The 15,123-nt window shown below is 44.6% G+C and overlaps 1 protein-coding gene across 1 annotated transcript in view; it reads right to left on the bottom strand.

The window, feature by feature from the left end:
* Positions 1 to 13,905, bottom strand: part of DYRK4 (dual specificity tyrosine phosphorylation regulated kinase 4) — a 90,241-nt gene extending 76,336 nt beyond the window's left edge. Inside the window, exons 1-2 of the mRNA XM_075070795.1 lie at positions 13,812 to 13,905; positions 6,214 to 6,304 (exon numbers count right to left, since the gene is read on the bottom strand). Of these exons, the coding sequence (XP_074926896.1) occupies positions 6,214 to 6,274 (61 nt within the window). The 5' untranslated portion in view covers positions 6,275 to 6,304; positions 13,812 to 13,905. The remainder of the gene's footprint in view (positions 1 to 6,213; positions 6,305 to 13,811) is intronic.
* Positions 13,906 to 15,123: the final 1,218 nt, after the last annotated feature.

Raw genomic sequence — 15,123 nt, 5'->3', positions numbered from 1 at the left:
TAATGGACAGATACAATAGTCAGATTTGAATATGCAGTCGGACTGTGTAATTATTATTAAGAAATAGAATGTATATGTAGAGAAAAATAAAGACAGTTGTACTCATATGTTTTTTCTTTATATCTAAAACTAAGTTCTATGGGGGAAGTAACATGCTTATATAATGCAAGTTCGATACAAACAAATGTAGAGCAACACAGAGAGGCCCAAGAGGACTTAGCAATTATGGACTCATGGAGTAATTTAAACAGCTAAGGAAAGGAGTGAAGGAAACAAAGGAAAAATAATTTGGGATATTTTCGCCTATATTTAGTTTTTTTTTAAATATTCCCTATAATGCATTAAAAATTATTTTAAAAGCACTGGCCAATCCCAGATCCAGCTTTCCCGTGACTTTTGAATCTAGCAGTTTCAGCCTTAGCTTCGTCCAAAGCCTCTGTATCTAATACTTCTGATCTTGGGATGAAGCCACTGTCAGCTCCAAGCTAAGTGACAATGAATAGCAATAAAGAGACAAGATAGGTGAGGTGATATATTTTATTGGACCAACTTCTGTTGATGAGAAAGACTAGGTTTTGAGCCACTCAGAGCTCTTCTGCCTGTCTGGGAAAGACACTCAGGGCTTGCCTACACTTAAAACCCTATAGTGGCACAGCTGCACCACTGTAGTGCTTCAGTGTAGACACTACCTACGCTGATGGGTGAGGGGTTTCTCCAGTCAGAGTAAGTAATCCACCTCCTGAAGAGGTGGTACCTAGGTTGACAGAAGAAATGTTCCATCACCCTAGTGCTGTCTATGTGGGGATTTTGTTTGGCTAAGTAAGTATGCCAGTCAGGAGTGTGGATTTTTTATACCCCTGATTGACACAGTTAAACCAACCTAATTTCCTAGTGCAAGCCAGGCTAAGAATGTCAGAGCTAAATACACAGTGGAATAGATTGTTTAGCATAAATAGTTAACACATGTTCTGAGGGATCATTCAAGGCGAAGTGGCCTGTTAACACCTCTACAATCACAGGACAAAAAAAGGGGGGTGAGGGGGAATTAGGGAGTAGCTCTATGTAGCTTGAAAAGTTGTCTCTTTCACCAACAGAATTTAGTCCAGTAATAGATATTACCTTACCCATCTTGTTGCTCTGATATCCTGGAAGCAACACAGCTACATCATCACTGCAAACAATGAATAGCAGTGTTCCTTAATAATGTTATGTTCTGTGCCCATTCAAGATCAATGCATTTCCACCTGGGCCACTCCCTTTAAAGGAATATTGCTTAATTAAGAGACAACATAATTAAAAATCAAACAGAAAGCTTCAGCTGCGTCAAAAGTACCAGAATAAATATTCTGTGTTATAAAATTACTATCTACACTTAAGGCCTTTTCTTTATTGTGGATCTTTTCCACGGGTGGATGGCTGTGTACTCTGACTGTTATACTGCCTTCTCTTGTTCAAGGAGTAGGTTAGTATGGACTGGGGTAGGGTGACTGTCACTGCCTCTTGCGGTGGTCTCTTGAGGAGCCTCAGCATCTCCTGACTGACCATCCTTAGTTTGCTCTCAGTCAGGTCAGTTCCTGGACCCCCACCTTCAATTAAGCCTGTCAGTCCTTCACTTTTTGGGCTTGCAGTCTCTTTCAGTCTCCTGACTGTTTTATTGGAGGCAGCCCGGTGCTCAGCTGTAGCCACCTTGCTGTCCCAGACCCTTCTGACTCCCTTACCCTCTCTGTACTCTTGCCTTTATAACCTCTATCCGTGCTTGGCAGCTCTACCTACATGGGATTGTGATCAAGCTGCTTGCTTGTAAACAGGACAGACTCTCCTCTCCCCTCTATGTTCAATATGGGGTTTGTAGACCCAATTACAGTGAAGTTCCAGTAAGTGCCCATCAAGGTTTCTTATTCTGAGCATGCAAAGAAAAAAAATCACAAAAATGAGCCATGCAATGGAAATGTATGATGGAGGTTAGGCTGCACCCACAGATGTAAAAATGAAAAAGTAGTTTGACTTCTCCCTCATTCCTTTTTTTCCTGCCTCGGAAATCATCAAGTGACAGTATGGTGACATAGTCAAATACTTTGGCTTGGTTTTAAAGAACTGGATAATTTTGTGACCAAATTTTGTGGCAATACAAGCTAAAAGTTAAGCAAAGGGAAGCTCCCACACTTCCAGGACTGCACAATTTGCCAAGTGTGTCATGGGGGGAATTGGTCACTTTCCTTGGAAGTGTAATTTATTAACCACTGCCAAGGGTAGAAAGCAGAGCAGATGAATTAGTAATCTGATATGGAAAATTCTATGTTCCTAACTCTTCTGTGTCTAGAAGAACATGTTTACAGTAAAGTACACTTTTCCACAGAGAGTTATATTCCCCAGTCACTATGAAACTGCTTACCTTGAGAGGAAAACTTAAGAAAGCAAGGGATAGAATTTTCTCAGTAACTGGCTCACTATGGAACTCATTGAAGAGATTAGAAATACCACAAATCTCACCACTTGCAGAACAAAGCATAAAACATGTTTTACCAACTAAAGAAGATGATTCGCTAGGCTGCCTCAGGGGAAGAAAGAAGTAAATCACTGCATGTGGGCCTTTGTATTGTGGTGATAATTTTTGTTAGGTTCTCCCACGCTATGGTGAGACCTACTGATTAGGTTTTTTTCTTAAAATTAAAAATATATTGAGTCATTTAAAATGGGGCAAAAGTAGAACTTCACACAAAATGGACTTTGCAAAGAAATATAAGAAAATGAAAAAGATTAATTTTTGTTCCTAGAAGCCTTGACAGATATGAATTGAGAGAAAAACTCAATGATAGAAGCAAGAGAACAGACAATTAATCCTGGCTGTCTTTTCTCCCCCTCCCATCACACACACAAAAGAAGATGAAGTGCTATGTGGAAACTCTTGGTAAATTGAAGTTGGCTCAAAATTGACAAGGAAGGCTACAGCAAATTGCATTAATAGAGACATAAACCTGAAGGACAGCACATTCAGCACAGCAATCAGTCACTTTTAAGTAGGACATTGTATTGTTTTGAAACTTACATTTTATTTTTGTTATCAACAAAGCATGTGAAGAGCTAAGCTACAGAACAGATAGCAGAAGTAAAAAGTTTCTAATCTCATTTACACTGATCAGATCATTTACATTGGTAGGGAAGTGTGTTTTAGTCCTGATTGGAAAGAACCACTTATAAGGATGAGAGGATACATCAGTCTCCATAGCTTCATTTCTTATGCTCACTTCTGAGATTGCCACCAGTCAGGCCAGCTGTCCTATAGGAACTGAACTGAGACCACTAATTCATGTCACACATTCATTGGCCACAAAACAGCCATCAGTAGGAAACAACTTTGAGTTATTACATATCTGGGGCAATTTTAAACCAGTGACCTACAGCTAAGAGGATCCATACCTGATTACCGCTTCCTTGAGGCATACAGTACCATTACATCTGCTTTGAGTGAGCCCTTTTCTGTAGCTTTATGAGGTACAAACACATTCTTTTAAAAATAGTAATATATCTTTTCCTTTAGCTTTTTGATATGGAAAATATCAAGAATATTGGGTCTAGCTATTGTATTTATATTTCCTAATAGAAGCTCTAGAGTAGACCAATGGTCCCCAAATGTTTTACCTCATGCCCTCCCGACCCCTAATATAATCTGCCTGTGCCCCCGTGGTTGGGAGCCAGGGGTCGGGAGCCAGGGCCAGAAGTGGGGCTGTGGTTCAGGCCAAAGCTGAAGCCGCAGATGCAGCTGGAGCCGAAGCCTGGGCCAGGAGCGGGGCCAGGCTGCGACTGGGAGCCAGGAGCCATGGCTGGGGACAGGAGCTGGGGGCTAAGGCCAGAACCGGGAGTGGAGCCATAGTCAGGGCTGAGGGCCGCAGCTGGGGGTGGAGCCAGAGTGGAGATGGGGACAGAGCAGGGCTGGGGGTGCTCCCAGAGAGGTGCCAGGGTTTTTGGCGCCCTAGGCGCAGGGCTGGCTCGCCAGTCCTGCAGCTCCTGTGGACCTCCCGCAGGCGTTCCTGCGGACGATCTGCTGGTCCCACGGCTCCGGTGGACCTGCCGCAGGCGTGCCTGCGAATGCTCCACCGGAGCCACGGGACCAGCGGACCGTCCACAGGCAAGCCTGCGGGAAGTCCACTGGAGCAATCTACTGCCCTCCCAAATCCTGGTGTGCTAGGCGACCACCTAAGTCGCCTAAATGGAAGCGCCGGCCCTGGGTGCTCCCTCCATGCCTCCTGTGGGGGCTGGTCTGGGTTCTGCCACGCCCCACCCCAAATGTTCTTCCCTGCCCCTTTAGGAGTCATGCCCACAGTCTGGGGACCACAGAGCTAAATTAATGGTATAGAATAGGTTTTAGAGAATACGGTTCCCATGTTAATGCATGAAATACATAAGACTTTCACGGTTGTTACAAGGCAAAGGCTATTATCCAAAAAAAGACCATTTTAACCCCCATTCATTTAGCCATTTTCCAAAGCAATACAACTTAGCTTGCAGAAATTCTGAAAGGCTCCCATTCCTGCAGATTTGGATCTGCAATGCCTTTGTCTCAAATGACAGTGTCAAATTGTCAAGATGGCAGCTTCCTAATTTTTTTTTTTTTTTTGGTAAATATATTTAAGACATTTGTAGTTTGTTTTTTAATCATTTCGGAGCCTAAATCCAATTTTCAAAAGTGACATAGGCACATAGACCCAAAACCTTGAAGATATTTAGGCTCCTAATTCCCACTGATTTCAGTGGAAGTCAGGAATCTAAATACCTTTGAGGATCTGGGCCTTAGGGCCAAATTTTAAATTTATTTCAGTATCTAGGCACCTAATGGGATTTTCAAATGTGTCTTGATTCCCAAAATGGGAGTTAGATACACATTTGAAAATTCCTCTAGGGGTCTGTCTGCAACTTTAGGTACCCAAATACCTTTTAAAATCTGGTCTAGGAGCTTAAGTCTCACTGAAAGTCAGTGGGTCTTAGGGTACGTGCTGCTGTAGCACCATAGTTTAGACACTTCCTACAGCAATGGAAGGGGTTTTCTCATCAATGTGGCTAATCCATCTCTCCGAGATGCAGTAGCTAGGTCAGTGGAAGAATTTTTCCATTGGCCTAGGTGCATCTACAATGAGATTTAGGCTGACATAACTACCACACTAAGGGTGCAAAATGTATCAAGCCCTGAGTAAGATAGCTAAATCAATCTAATTTTTAAGCGCAGACCAGGCCTTAGACCATAGTCTGTGGTGCAAGTGCTGTTATCAAACTGAATGCTCAAATGCGACTTGAATGAATATATATCAGGCACAAAATCCATTAAGAGGCAACATCTCAGTGGGAGCAAAGCACTTAAGCACCTGCTCAATTTTAAGCATATGAATAATCCCAATAGGATTACTTGTGCTTAAAGTTATGCAAGTGTTTGTGTGCTGTGCTAAATTAAGGCATTAGTGTAATCTCAGTTTACAGTATGTTGCATATGCATATGTAAATTTCATTGACTAATGATAACTAATAAAAAATATTAAATAAATTAACTTTGCTTTTGAGGAGGAAGGGTCTAAGACCATCTTGAATTAGCCCAAGAAAAAGTTTTGCTTTACCAAATTTATATCTCAGCGTCTCCAAAGAATTTATATCAGCATGGAAAGGTGTTAGGCACTTGATTGAAACCAGTGGGACTTCTCACATTAAGGCAAGCAGGATTTGGCCAAGAAGGAGCTAAATAAGTAGAGCCCTGCAAATTTGTGGATATCCACTTTATATCCTCAGTTATCTATGGACCATGTTTGCAGATTATGTATCAGATGCAGATACAAATTTTTATGTCCACGCAGGGCTCTGTAAACAAGTGTTAAGAAAGAAAGAAAGAAAGAAAGAAAGAAAGAATTTTAATCAATAGTTTGATGCTGCAAAGCCTCACTCGTAGGAAATTTACATTAATTTAAATAAAAGAGTACATATGTAAATTTTGCTTCATTTAGCTACAAATGAAAAATCTCTCCCCTTGCGGGGAGGGAGGTTTGTGTTAGAAATTATGCTCTAGTGTTGCTATTTCTACAGAAACAGATCTTTTATAAATGGTTCTTTTTATGACTTGAGGGAAATTTAGTAATAAGACTCTCTCATGAATTTTTATATGGATAAGCAATTTTAGTGAGGCTATTTTCTCATTTAAATATTAGGAAAGATGGTTATAATTTCATTGCTTACCATATGCACAGGAATTAATCTGACCCAAGTTGGTACTGGTTTTTTCACAGTCTTGTTTCATATTGTGAACAACAGCACTTGCTTCCTTTTCCTGCGTGAAGGGATGCCACGAGTGAGATAAATTCAGTGACAGTGCACAAGGTAATAATGTCCTTAGAACAACAAGAAATAATACTACATTTAAGCTGTAGGAAATCTGATCAGAAATTATCTTCTGGCAGAGGGAAGCGCACAGACAAAATCAGAAATGTACACAGAAGTCATTCAAAGGTATGCCAGGTATGTCAGCTTACTGATGATACAGGTCTGAATTTGGGTACCAGGCACATCTCTCACTGCCACCCAGTGGTTTAACGGATGGAAGGCTTGACTGGATCTGCGAGGTGCAGACAGGTTTAGAATGAAAGAAGGAGTGTACACAAGGATAGGTCCCTCCTTCCCTGGTGTTACGTAGCCCACTGGGTGGCCAGGGAAATGTGACCTGTTGGCTCTGCCTTTGCACAATTGTTAATTTAAACCCAGGGTTTCTTGAGCACCTGCCATTACCTTAATGACACTCTCTCCAACTAATCCAGGAGTGGCATTGAAGAGCTCTGCAGGGAGATGACTTTCAAACCTCTTTGGCTGGAAGAATGGGTCAAAAATAAAGGTATTAAAAAGGAGAAACGTGAGTGGGCCTCAGAGGAGACACACACACAGACACTTTCCTCAAAATACACTCATTTCAGTGGAGCATACGGGCTTAATTCTTATCTCGCACCAGTGTATATCATAACTTCAGGGAAGTTCATGGAGTTAGTAATTAGCGCAAAACAGAGAGTTGAGTGGGAGAGCTTGGGCTTCCCTACCACCCACCTTATCACAGAAGTGGCATAAACCTCGTGTTCCACCCCTCCTATCAAGTCTGAGGAGAGGATGGAGAGGCTGAGAGCCTCAGGATGAGGGTGAGTCACCCTCATGGGTCTGGAGGTGGGTTTGAAGTGGGTGTCAAACTGCAGGTTGCAGAAAGTGTCTCTATTATGTTTTATTAACATAACTATTATTTAACAGTTATGGTAGTGTTTAAAAGGTCTCAATCAGCTAGGTGCTGTACAAACATGTCGTCAATTTCAGGCCCTACCCCAAAAAGCTTACAGCCTAAAAGACAAGAAATACCAGGTGGACAAACAAGCAGGTTAGGGCAAGAGAAAAGAGGTAACAAATATAACAGGATGTACACAATTCTTATCCAAGAATTTTGTTTCCTCTTTACTACTTAATTTTTATTAGCTTTAAACTGTGGCTGCCCTTGGCTCAATCATTTTTGAAATTTGTTTGTAACATCCAAAAACTGACCCTAATGTACCCAGTATTAAATATATATTGAAATATTGTTGAATCTTTTATAATTGTAGGTGGAGGAAAGTAAATACAGGCTTTTCTCCCCAGTGTAGCTGTGAAATCCAGCTTGTGCTAGCCAAGTTAATTTTGCCAGCTCTAACTCACATATTTACTTGGAAATGGTGATCTCAAAATACAACAAACTATATAGCAGGCACTCTGTGTGCCATGTTCAGTACCTTCCGTACAGGCTAATGCTGCTGTATAATCAGCAAGCCCCATTCCAGCATTAATAGCTAAGCGGGTAGCCAAAGGGCACATCTTATTTCGAGCATTCTCTTCTGTTCTGTTGGACCACTGATTACTCCTGCTAGCCATGGGTACGAATGATTGAACAGACATTTGGACCAAGGCTGATACTGGGACCCTGACGGCAACTGCAGTGACAAGCCACAATCCGTTTCACTGTGTATGTACAAGCAGAATTTGGACAAACTGATGAAAGTGAAAATCATAAACACCAACAGTGACAAGAGACAACCAAGTCACCTGAGGATTGCTATCATATAGTCCACTGGGAACTTAAAGAATGGAGATCAACAATATGTTATTATGGGGGGGAAAGGCGACTACCAGTAAGAGCAGATGCTCCCTGATCACTCAAGAAAGTTCAAAGAAAAGCAAGAAAGCTATGCAATCTGCTCCATTAAATTCTGCATAGTTTCAGTGACCTAGACACCAGCAGAAGTAATAGGGTATTGAACTTGTCAGATGCAATTGGAATCGATTGTTAACACAGATAAGATTTCGTTTGGAATTTCAGCGCTCTCTGGTGTTCCACTCTCACCTCTGCAAATCTTTCATCCACTCACTCTTCCCAGTTTCATCATCACATTACCATTTTCCCCTGCTTTCCCAAGGAAATTCATCGAACCCTTCCACAGAGCCTTAGGCAAAATACATTACAGTAATAATCAATAGCAGTAAAATGTGCACCATAGCCTGGCTAACAGCCATCACAATAGGTTAAAAATGTATAAGTGACTATGTAGATTGACAACTCTAATTTATTTTCAAAGAGATTTTTTTTTCTATTCATCAATAGGCTAGGAAATCAGTCCCAAAAGGAAAAAGATGACTATTTGTGGGTGGGGAGTTAAAAAATATCTTACTTTAACATTATCACTTTTGTTTTCATGAGGAAAGCAAATAAATAGCATCTTTTAGAGCAGTGGTTCTCAAACTTTTGTACTAGTGACTCCTGTCACACAGCAAGCCTCTGAATGTGACCCCCCCCTTATAAATTAAAAACACTTTTTTATATATTGAACACCATTATGAATGCTGGAGGCAAAGCAGGGTTTGGAGTGGAGGCTGACAGCTCGTGACCCCCCCCCATAATAACCTTGTGACCCCCTGAGGGGTCCCAACCCCCAGTTTAAGAGAGACTGTGGATGTTCTCCCCAAGGCTCCTTTGACAGTGAAACTCAAGATGACCTTGGGCATGTCACTTTGCTTTTTTGTGCCTCAATTTCCCATCTGCAAAATGGGGCTAATAGCACTTCCCTCCCTCATGGGGATGTTGTGAGGATAAATACATTAAAGATTGTGAGGTACTCAGATACTTTGGTGATGGGGACCATATAAATATCATAGCGAGAAGATGGGGAGAGGGAGCTAGGACCACCTTTAAATTTTCACTGTACAGTTTTGTTCACAGCATATTACACTGACATGTAGCATGGGAGGATGGCAGGGATATGCTGTAAGCATGGTGAGAGAGTAAGAAAATGTGAGCTCTGCCACGCACCCATGATTTATGAAAAACACTGCACTGTATCAGAATAAAAGAGTCATATAGAGAATCTCATTGCCACCAGCAAAAGACAATGCCTTGATGGATCCTGATCATGGAAATGGAAGCTGGAAAAGTGGGCTTCAGAACAGAGATTATAGTTAATACATGCTGTGTACTGCTGATAAACACAAGGCTCCACAGTTTCAGACAAGTACTGGACAAAAAAGGCAGTAGCACTTGAAGCACAAAAAGATAGGCAAGCAGTGAATTACTAAGTAAAGAGCAGAATGAAACTAAATGCATTGCTTGAAATGATTAGTGGCTAATCCAACCCAAAGGAAAACATACATATAATAACTACAAAACCTGTTAATAGCACAGTCCTTCTTTTATGCAAATATTGGCAGTTTACTATACATCCACAATCACTAGCCAATGCAACCACAGCATTTCTAGGTCTAGGTTTTCAGTATTACGAAGTGAAGAAAAATGTCAAAGGACAAGTGACTGCTTCACCGATGCCCTGCTTCTGCTCTAATTGACACCAATGGCAAAACTGGGCTCAGTGGGAACAGGAATAGGCCTCAATTGCTTTTGAATGACTATTAATCCCCAAATCCCCCTTTTTGTTTGAGTATTGACTGGCCTGCTAAGCCCAATTCAAAGTATAACCATTGTCCTGCATTGTAGACATATCAACGTGCAACGTGTGATCTTCAACACAGTGGGCTAGATATCTCCAAGTGACCCTGCCCCTTTGTGTTGCACTGTCACTAGATTATGGCTGTACAGCTGCTGTACCTGGTTCTGTAAAGCACATCCTGCAGAGGTGGGGTCCTCCAGTGGCATAGAGCCAGGAGGGAAGCACTGAGGCCTGAATGCACAAAAGGAGTTATGCATGCGATGCGCCGCGTCACAACACCTAACTTTACAAATCCTGAGTTAGGCACCTAAACTCCTATACAATGAACAGGGAGAGGTAGGCGCCTTAGAATGCACTTAACAAAAGCCAAGAGGATAGGTAGGAAAATGCCTATAAGCTAAACCTTGCCCCTATCATAGACAGAAGGGACCTCAGGAGATCAACTAGTCCAATACCCTGCTCAAAGCAGGGCAAATTCCAAGACTTTTTTTTTTTTTTTAAAAACACCAGTTCCCTAAATGGCCCCCTCAAGGACTGAGCTCATAATGCTGGGTTTAGCAGTCCAATGCTCAAACCATTGAGCTATCCCTCCCCCCTGAGTGCCTACTGCTGGGTGGTGACTATCTCAGCTGCAAACCCTCTCTTGTACCTGTAGGCACCTACATTGCTAAAGAGTTGGTTGGGGGGTGAAAGAGGGAATGAGAGTGAGCAAGAGCACCTGCATATGTGCATGACAATGACTCTTTAGCCCAGTGGTTAGAGAACACCCAGGATCCAGTCCAATGACTCTCTCATTACTTATCCAGAGTGCAGTAATTTCAACAGGAGAGGCTGAGCCAGCCCCACATTGGACTATCCCATAGCTCAGTAATTAAAGCACTCAGCGAAGGGTATGTCTACACTGCAATTGAAAACCTGTGGCTGGCCTGTGCCAAATGACTCAGGCTTGCAGGGATCAGACTGTGAGGCAGTTTAATTGCAGTACAGATGTCTGGGCTTGTGCTGGAGCCTGGGCTCTAGAACCCTGCGAGGTTTGGGTGGGAGGTGTCCCAAAGCGCAGGCTGCAACCCATGCCAGAACATCTTCACTGCAGTTAAACAGCCCCACAGCCCAAGCCCCACAAGCTTGAGTCAGCTGGTGTGGGCCAGCCCTGGGTGTTTAATTGCAGTGTAGACAGACCCTAAGAGGCAGAAGAGCCCTGTTCAAATCCCTTCTCCCTCTCAAGTAGAAGTGGAGCTTGAACAAGAGTCTCCCACCTCTCCCAGGTGTGTTCCCTAACCACTAGGCTAAAAGTTTTGAGGGAAGTCCTCCTTCCCTCCCCTCCCCCAGCTGTTATTGTGTGAACTCACCAGGGGGAGGGAGGGCAGGCAATCTGGTAGGTGCCCTCTGAGCACGCTTACCAGATTGGGACCTGCACGGCACATCACATGACTTGGGCAGCTAAAAACTTATCTTCGCCTGGTTTGTGAATCACTATTGGAGGCAGAGCTAGGCATGTGGATTCATAGAGGGAAGTGGCAATGCACACGCACAGAGGCAGTAACATTAGCACCCAGGCAGGGGTGCCAGAATGGAAGGGGGGGGATTAAGTGGCCGTGGCCCTCCCACTTTTGAGCACCAGCTTCTGGCCTGACCTGGGGGCGGGGCCCATAGGCACCAACTTTCCCCAGCGCTGGTGGTGCTCGTGTTCCCCTGCCCCCACCTTTTCCCCCACACGTGCCCTGCCCCCATTCCAACCTCTCCCTGCCCCTGTTGGACCCCTTTCCCAAATCCCCGCTCTGGCCCCGCTTCTTCCTTGAGCATGCCGCGTTCCCCCTTCCCCCCCTCCCTCCCAGCCACGTGAAACAGCTGTTTCGTGGCACAAGCACTGGGAGCTAGAGGGAAAATGCAGGCATGTGGCACGCTCAGGGGAAGAGGCGGAGGTGAGCTGGGCAGGGAGATGAGGAGCTGCCTGTGGGTGCTGAGCACCCACCAATTTTTCCCCATGGGTGCTCCAGCCCCGGAGCACCTATGGAGTTGGCGCCTATGGCGGGTCCTTGGGGACCGGAAGCTGGAGCTGGGCCTGGTAAGAGCAGCCTGGGGAGCTGTTGGAAGCCTTCACCTGCCCAGGGTGAGAAAGTCTGAGAACAGATCCTGGCCTGTGTCCCCACCCCCTACCCAGGGCAGATGGAGGGTCTGTGGCTCCCCACAGCTGCCTGAGTGGCTCTTACCATGGCCTGGCTGTGGCCCTGTCCCCAGGCCAGGCCAGAAGCCAGAGCTTGGTCAGGGTAAGAGATGCTGGGAGGGTGGGGGTAGGGACACAGACTGGGGGCTGCTCTTNGCAGAGCTAGGCATGTGGATTCATAGAGGGAAGTGGCAATGCACACGCACAGAGGCAGTAACATTAGCACCCAGGCAGGGGTGCCAGAATGGAAGGGGGGGGATTAAGTGGCCGTGGCCCTCCCACTTTTGAGCACCAGCTTCTGGCCTGACCTGGGGGCGGGGCCCATAGGCACCAACTTTCCCCAGCGCTGGTGGTGCTCGTGTTCCCCTGCCCCCACCTTTTCCCCCACACGTGCCCTGCCCCCATTCCAACCTCTCCCTGCCCCTGTTGGACCCCTTTCCCAAATCCCCGCTCTGGCCCCGCTTCTTCCTTGAGCATGCCGCGTTCCCCCTTCCCCCCCTCCCTCCCTCCCAGCCACGTGAAACAGCTGTTTCGTGGCACAAGCACTGGGAGCTAGAGGGAAAATGCAGGCATGTGGCACGCTCAGGGGAAGAGGCGGAGGTGAGCTGGGCAGGGAGATGAGGAGCTGCCTGTGGGTGCTGAGCACCCACCAATTTTTCCCCATGGGTGCTCCAGCCCCGGAGCACCTATGGAGTTGGCGCCTATGGCGGGTCCTTGGGGACCGGAAGCTGGAGCTGGGCCTGGTAAGAGCAGCCTGGGGAGCTGTTGGAAGCCTTCACCTGCCCAGGGTGAGAAAGTCTGAGAACAGATCCTGGCCTGTGTCCCCACCCCCTACCCAGGGCAGATGGAGGGTCTGTGGCTCCCCACAGCTGCCTGAGTGGCTCTTACCATGGCCTGGCTGTGGCCCTGTCCCCAGGCCAGGCCAGAAGCCAGAGCTTGGTCAGGGTAAGAGATGCTGGGAGGGTGGGGGTAGGGACACAGACTGGGGGCTGCTCTTGCCCCCCTGCCCTGGCAGATGTAGGGGACCAGGCTCCCCGGCCCAGCTCCAACTTGACTGGGGATGGCAGAGCCTCATAGGGAAGAGGAGGGACAAGTATGGGGCCATGAAGAGTGTCGTGCCTAATTCCTCCCTGCCCCTCTTTTAAGAAGACTCTGTCACACCTGCACGTAGGCAACTTTTATTCTACAAAATTTAGGTGATAAGTGAGCTGGATTTTTGAGCATTGCAGCAGTCCGAAAATTGAGACTTAGGTGCCTAACTCCTTTTGTGCATTCAAGTCTGAGTGGCCAACACAGAGGGGAATTAAGCAGGCTAAGATAGTACTGCCTGCTCCCCTGACGAACACGGCCTGTTCTATGGATTGGAATGGGAGGGACCATGGTCCCTCTTGTCTCTGTTTAGGGGAATGTGTAGCCCAAGACATGTGGCCTGAGAAATCCCTGAATTCCATCAAGCGCAGGGTCTGTGATTATGACGCCCTTGTGTTGGAGGTGCACAGAAGACTAACAAAGCTTCTTGTGTCCTCCAACTCTGCATTCAGTTTAGCTCTTGGTTTTAGCTGCCAATTTATTCCTACTTCTGGCACAAGAAAGTACCATCGTATTCTGATTTAACAGGAAGTTACACCTACCTCTCTGAGATCTGCAAAGGACTGAAAATCAAGTGCTCTTACCTTTGCCTGTGTTAATTGTTGTTTTTTCCCTGATTTAATGATGACAGGGAGGACGCTAGATCTGCCTATTCTTAGTTTTTCAGGCTTGGAAGCAATTTTCTTCCTATCAAGTGATGACAAAGAAAATTAATCAGTGGGACCACACAACTAAACACATTTTATATTATGCCTGTGCTTATGGGAAAACTATTCTGACCATCCTGAAAAAAAAATGTTCTGTAATGAAGCTACTCAATTCACTGAAATATTGCAAGCAGCATCTATTCACATATAAATTCACTGGAATATAATATAAGAATATAATTTTGTTCTTTTTTGGATGAAAAATAAGATGAATAGTGTGCTGGCTAGTAAGTATCCACTCTTGGAATGATTAAAAAGAATTTTTCCTTTAGGGAACAAAATTGCATTAAAGAAAATTGAGTGAAGATGCATGGGCTGGAGATTTTTAGTAATATGTTGCTATCAATGTTCTTCTACAAATTTATTTGTAAGGAGGAAGTCAGGGAAACCCTCCTTTGCCACGGACCAGATTCTGATACCCTTACTTATGTTGAATACTATCTGACTCCATGAATAGCGCCAACAAAGTCAATGAAATTATTTATGGAGCAAAGTGCTATTAAGGATAAGTTAGGATATTAGACTTTGGTCCTAAACACCTATTTTTGGATTTAAATGTTCTAACAAACCATCCAGCCAGGCAGATGTTTTCTTTTTCCTTTCAGTATGTTTCTCCATCTTAGAGCTTTGGCTAATCTATGTGTCAAAAAAATAGAGCTTCCAACACTTCCTCTGGAAAACTATTCCACAGCCTAATTTTTTCCCCCTGAAGGCCACAGTGATAGGGGCGGAATGGCATGCTCTTCAAAATGGCATCTCTTGTCCAATACCAGTCAAAACAACATCCAGTTTTTTCTCAGTACCAGTCAGGGAACAAACCTTAGAAAAGGAGGACAAATAGCTTGCCTAGTGTTAGAACATATTTTTGTTGAAAGAATGTCTTGATTGCTACCAACCCTCGCACTTTGTCATCTCAATTAAGAGTTCGTGCTGTAACACGTCCAGTAGGAACAGATGGTTTCCAATAGGTGTTAGGATAGATGGCCAAAACTCAAAAAGGCGAGAAGGTGCCCTATGTAGAGTTTTACATATCATTGTTCTCTCCCAAGGATATTAAAGAACATTTAAATTTGCTTCTAACCTCCAATGTTTTTGTAGCTGTTGCTTCGGTTTGGCCTTGTTCTATGGTTGCTCTCTGGTGTTTTGGGCAGCACTCAGTTAAATGTGGGATGTCCCTTGGTGGCACAAG

The sequence above is a fragment of the Chelonoidis abingdonii genome, chromosome 1 (assembly GCF_003597395.2).
Source record: "Chelonoidis abingdonii isolate Lonesome George chromosome 1, CheloAbing_2.0, whole genome shotgun sequence".
NCBI lineage: Eukaryota > Metazoa > Chordata > Testudines > Testudinidae > Chelonoidis > Chelonoidis abingdonii.
The sequence above is the reverse complement of the archived record's forward strand: the minus strand, read 5'-3'. Positions and strand labels throughout refer to the sequence as shown.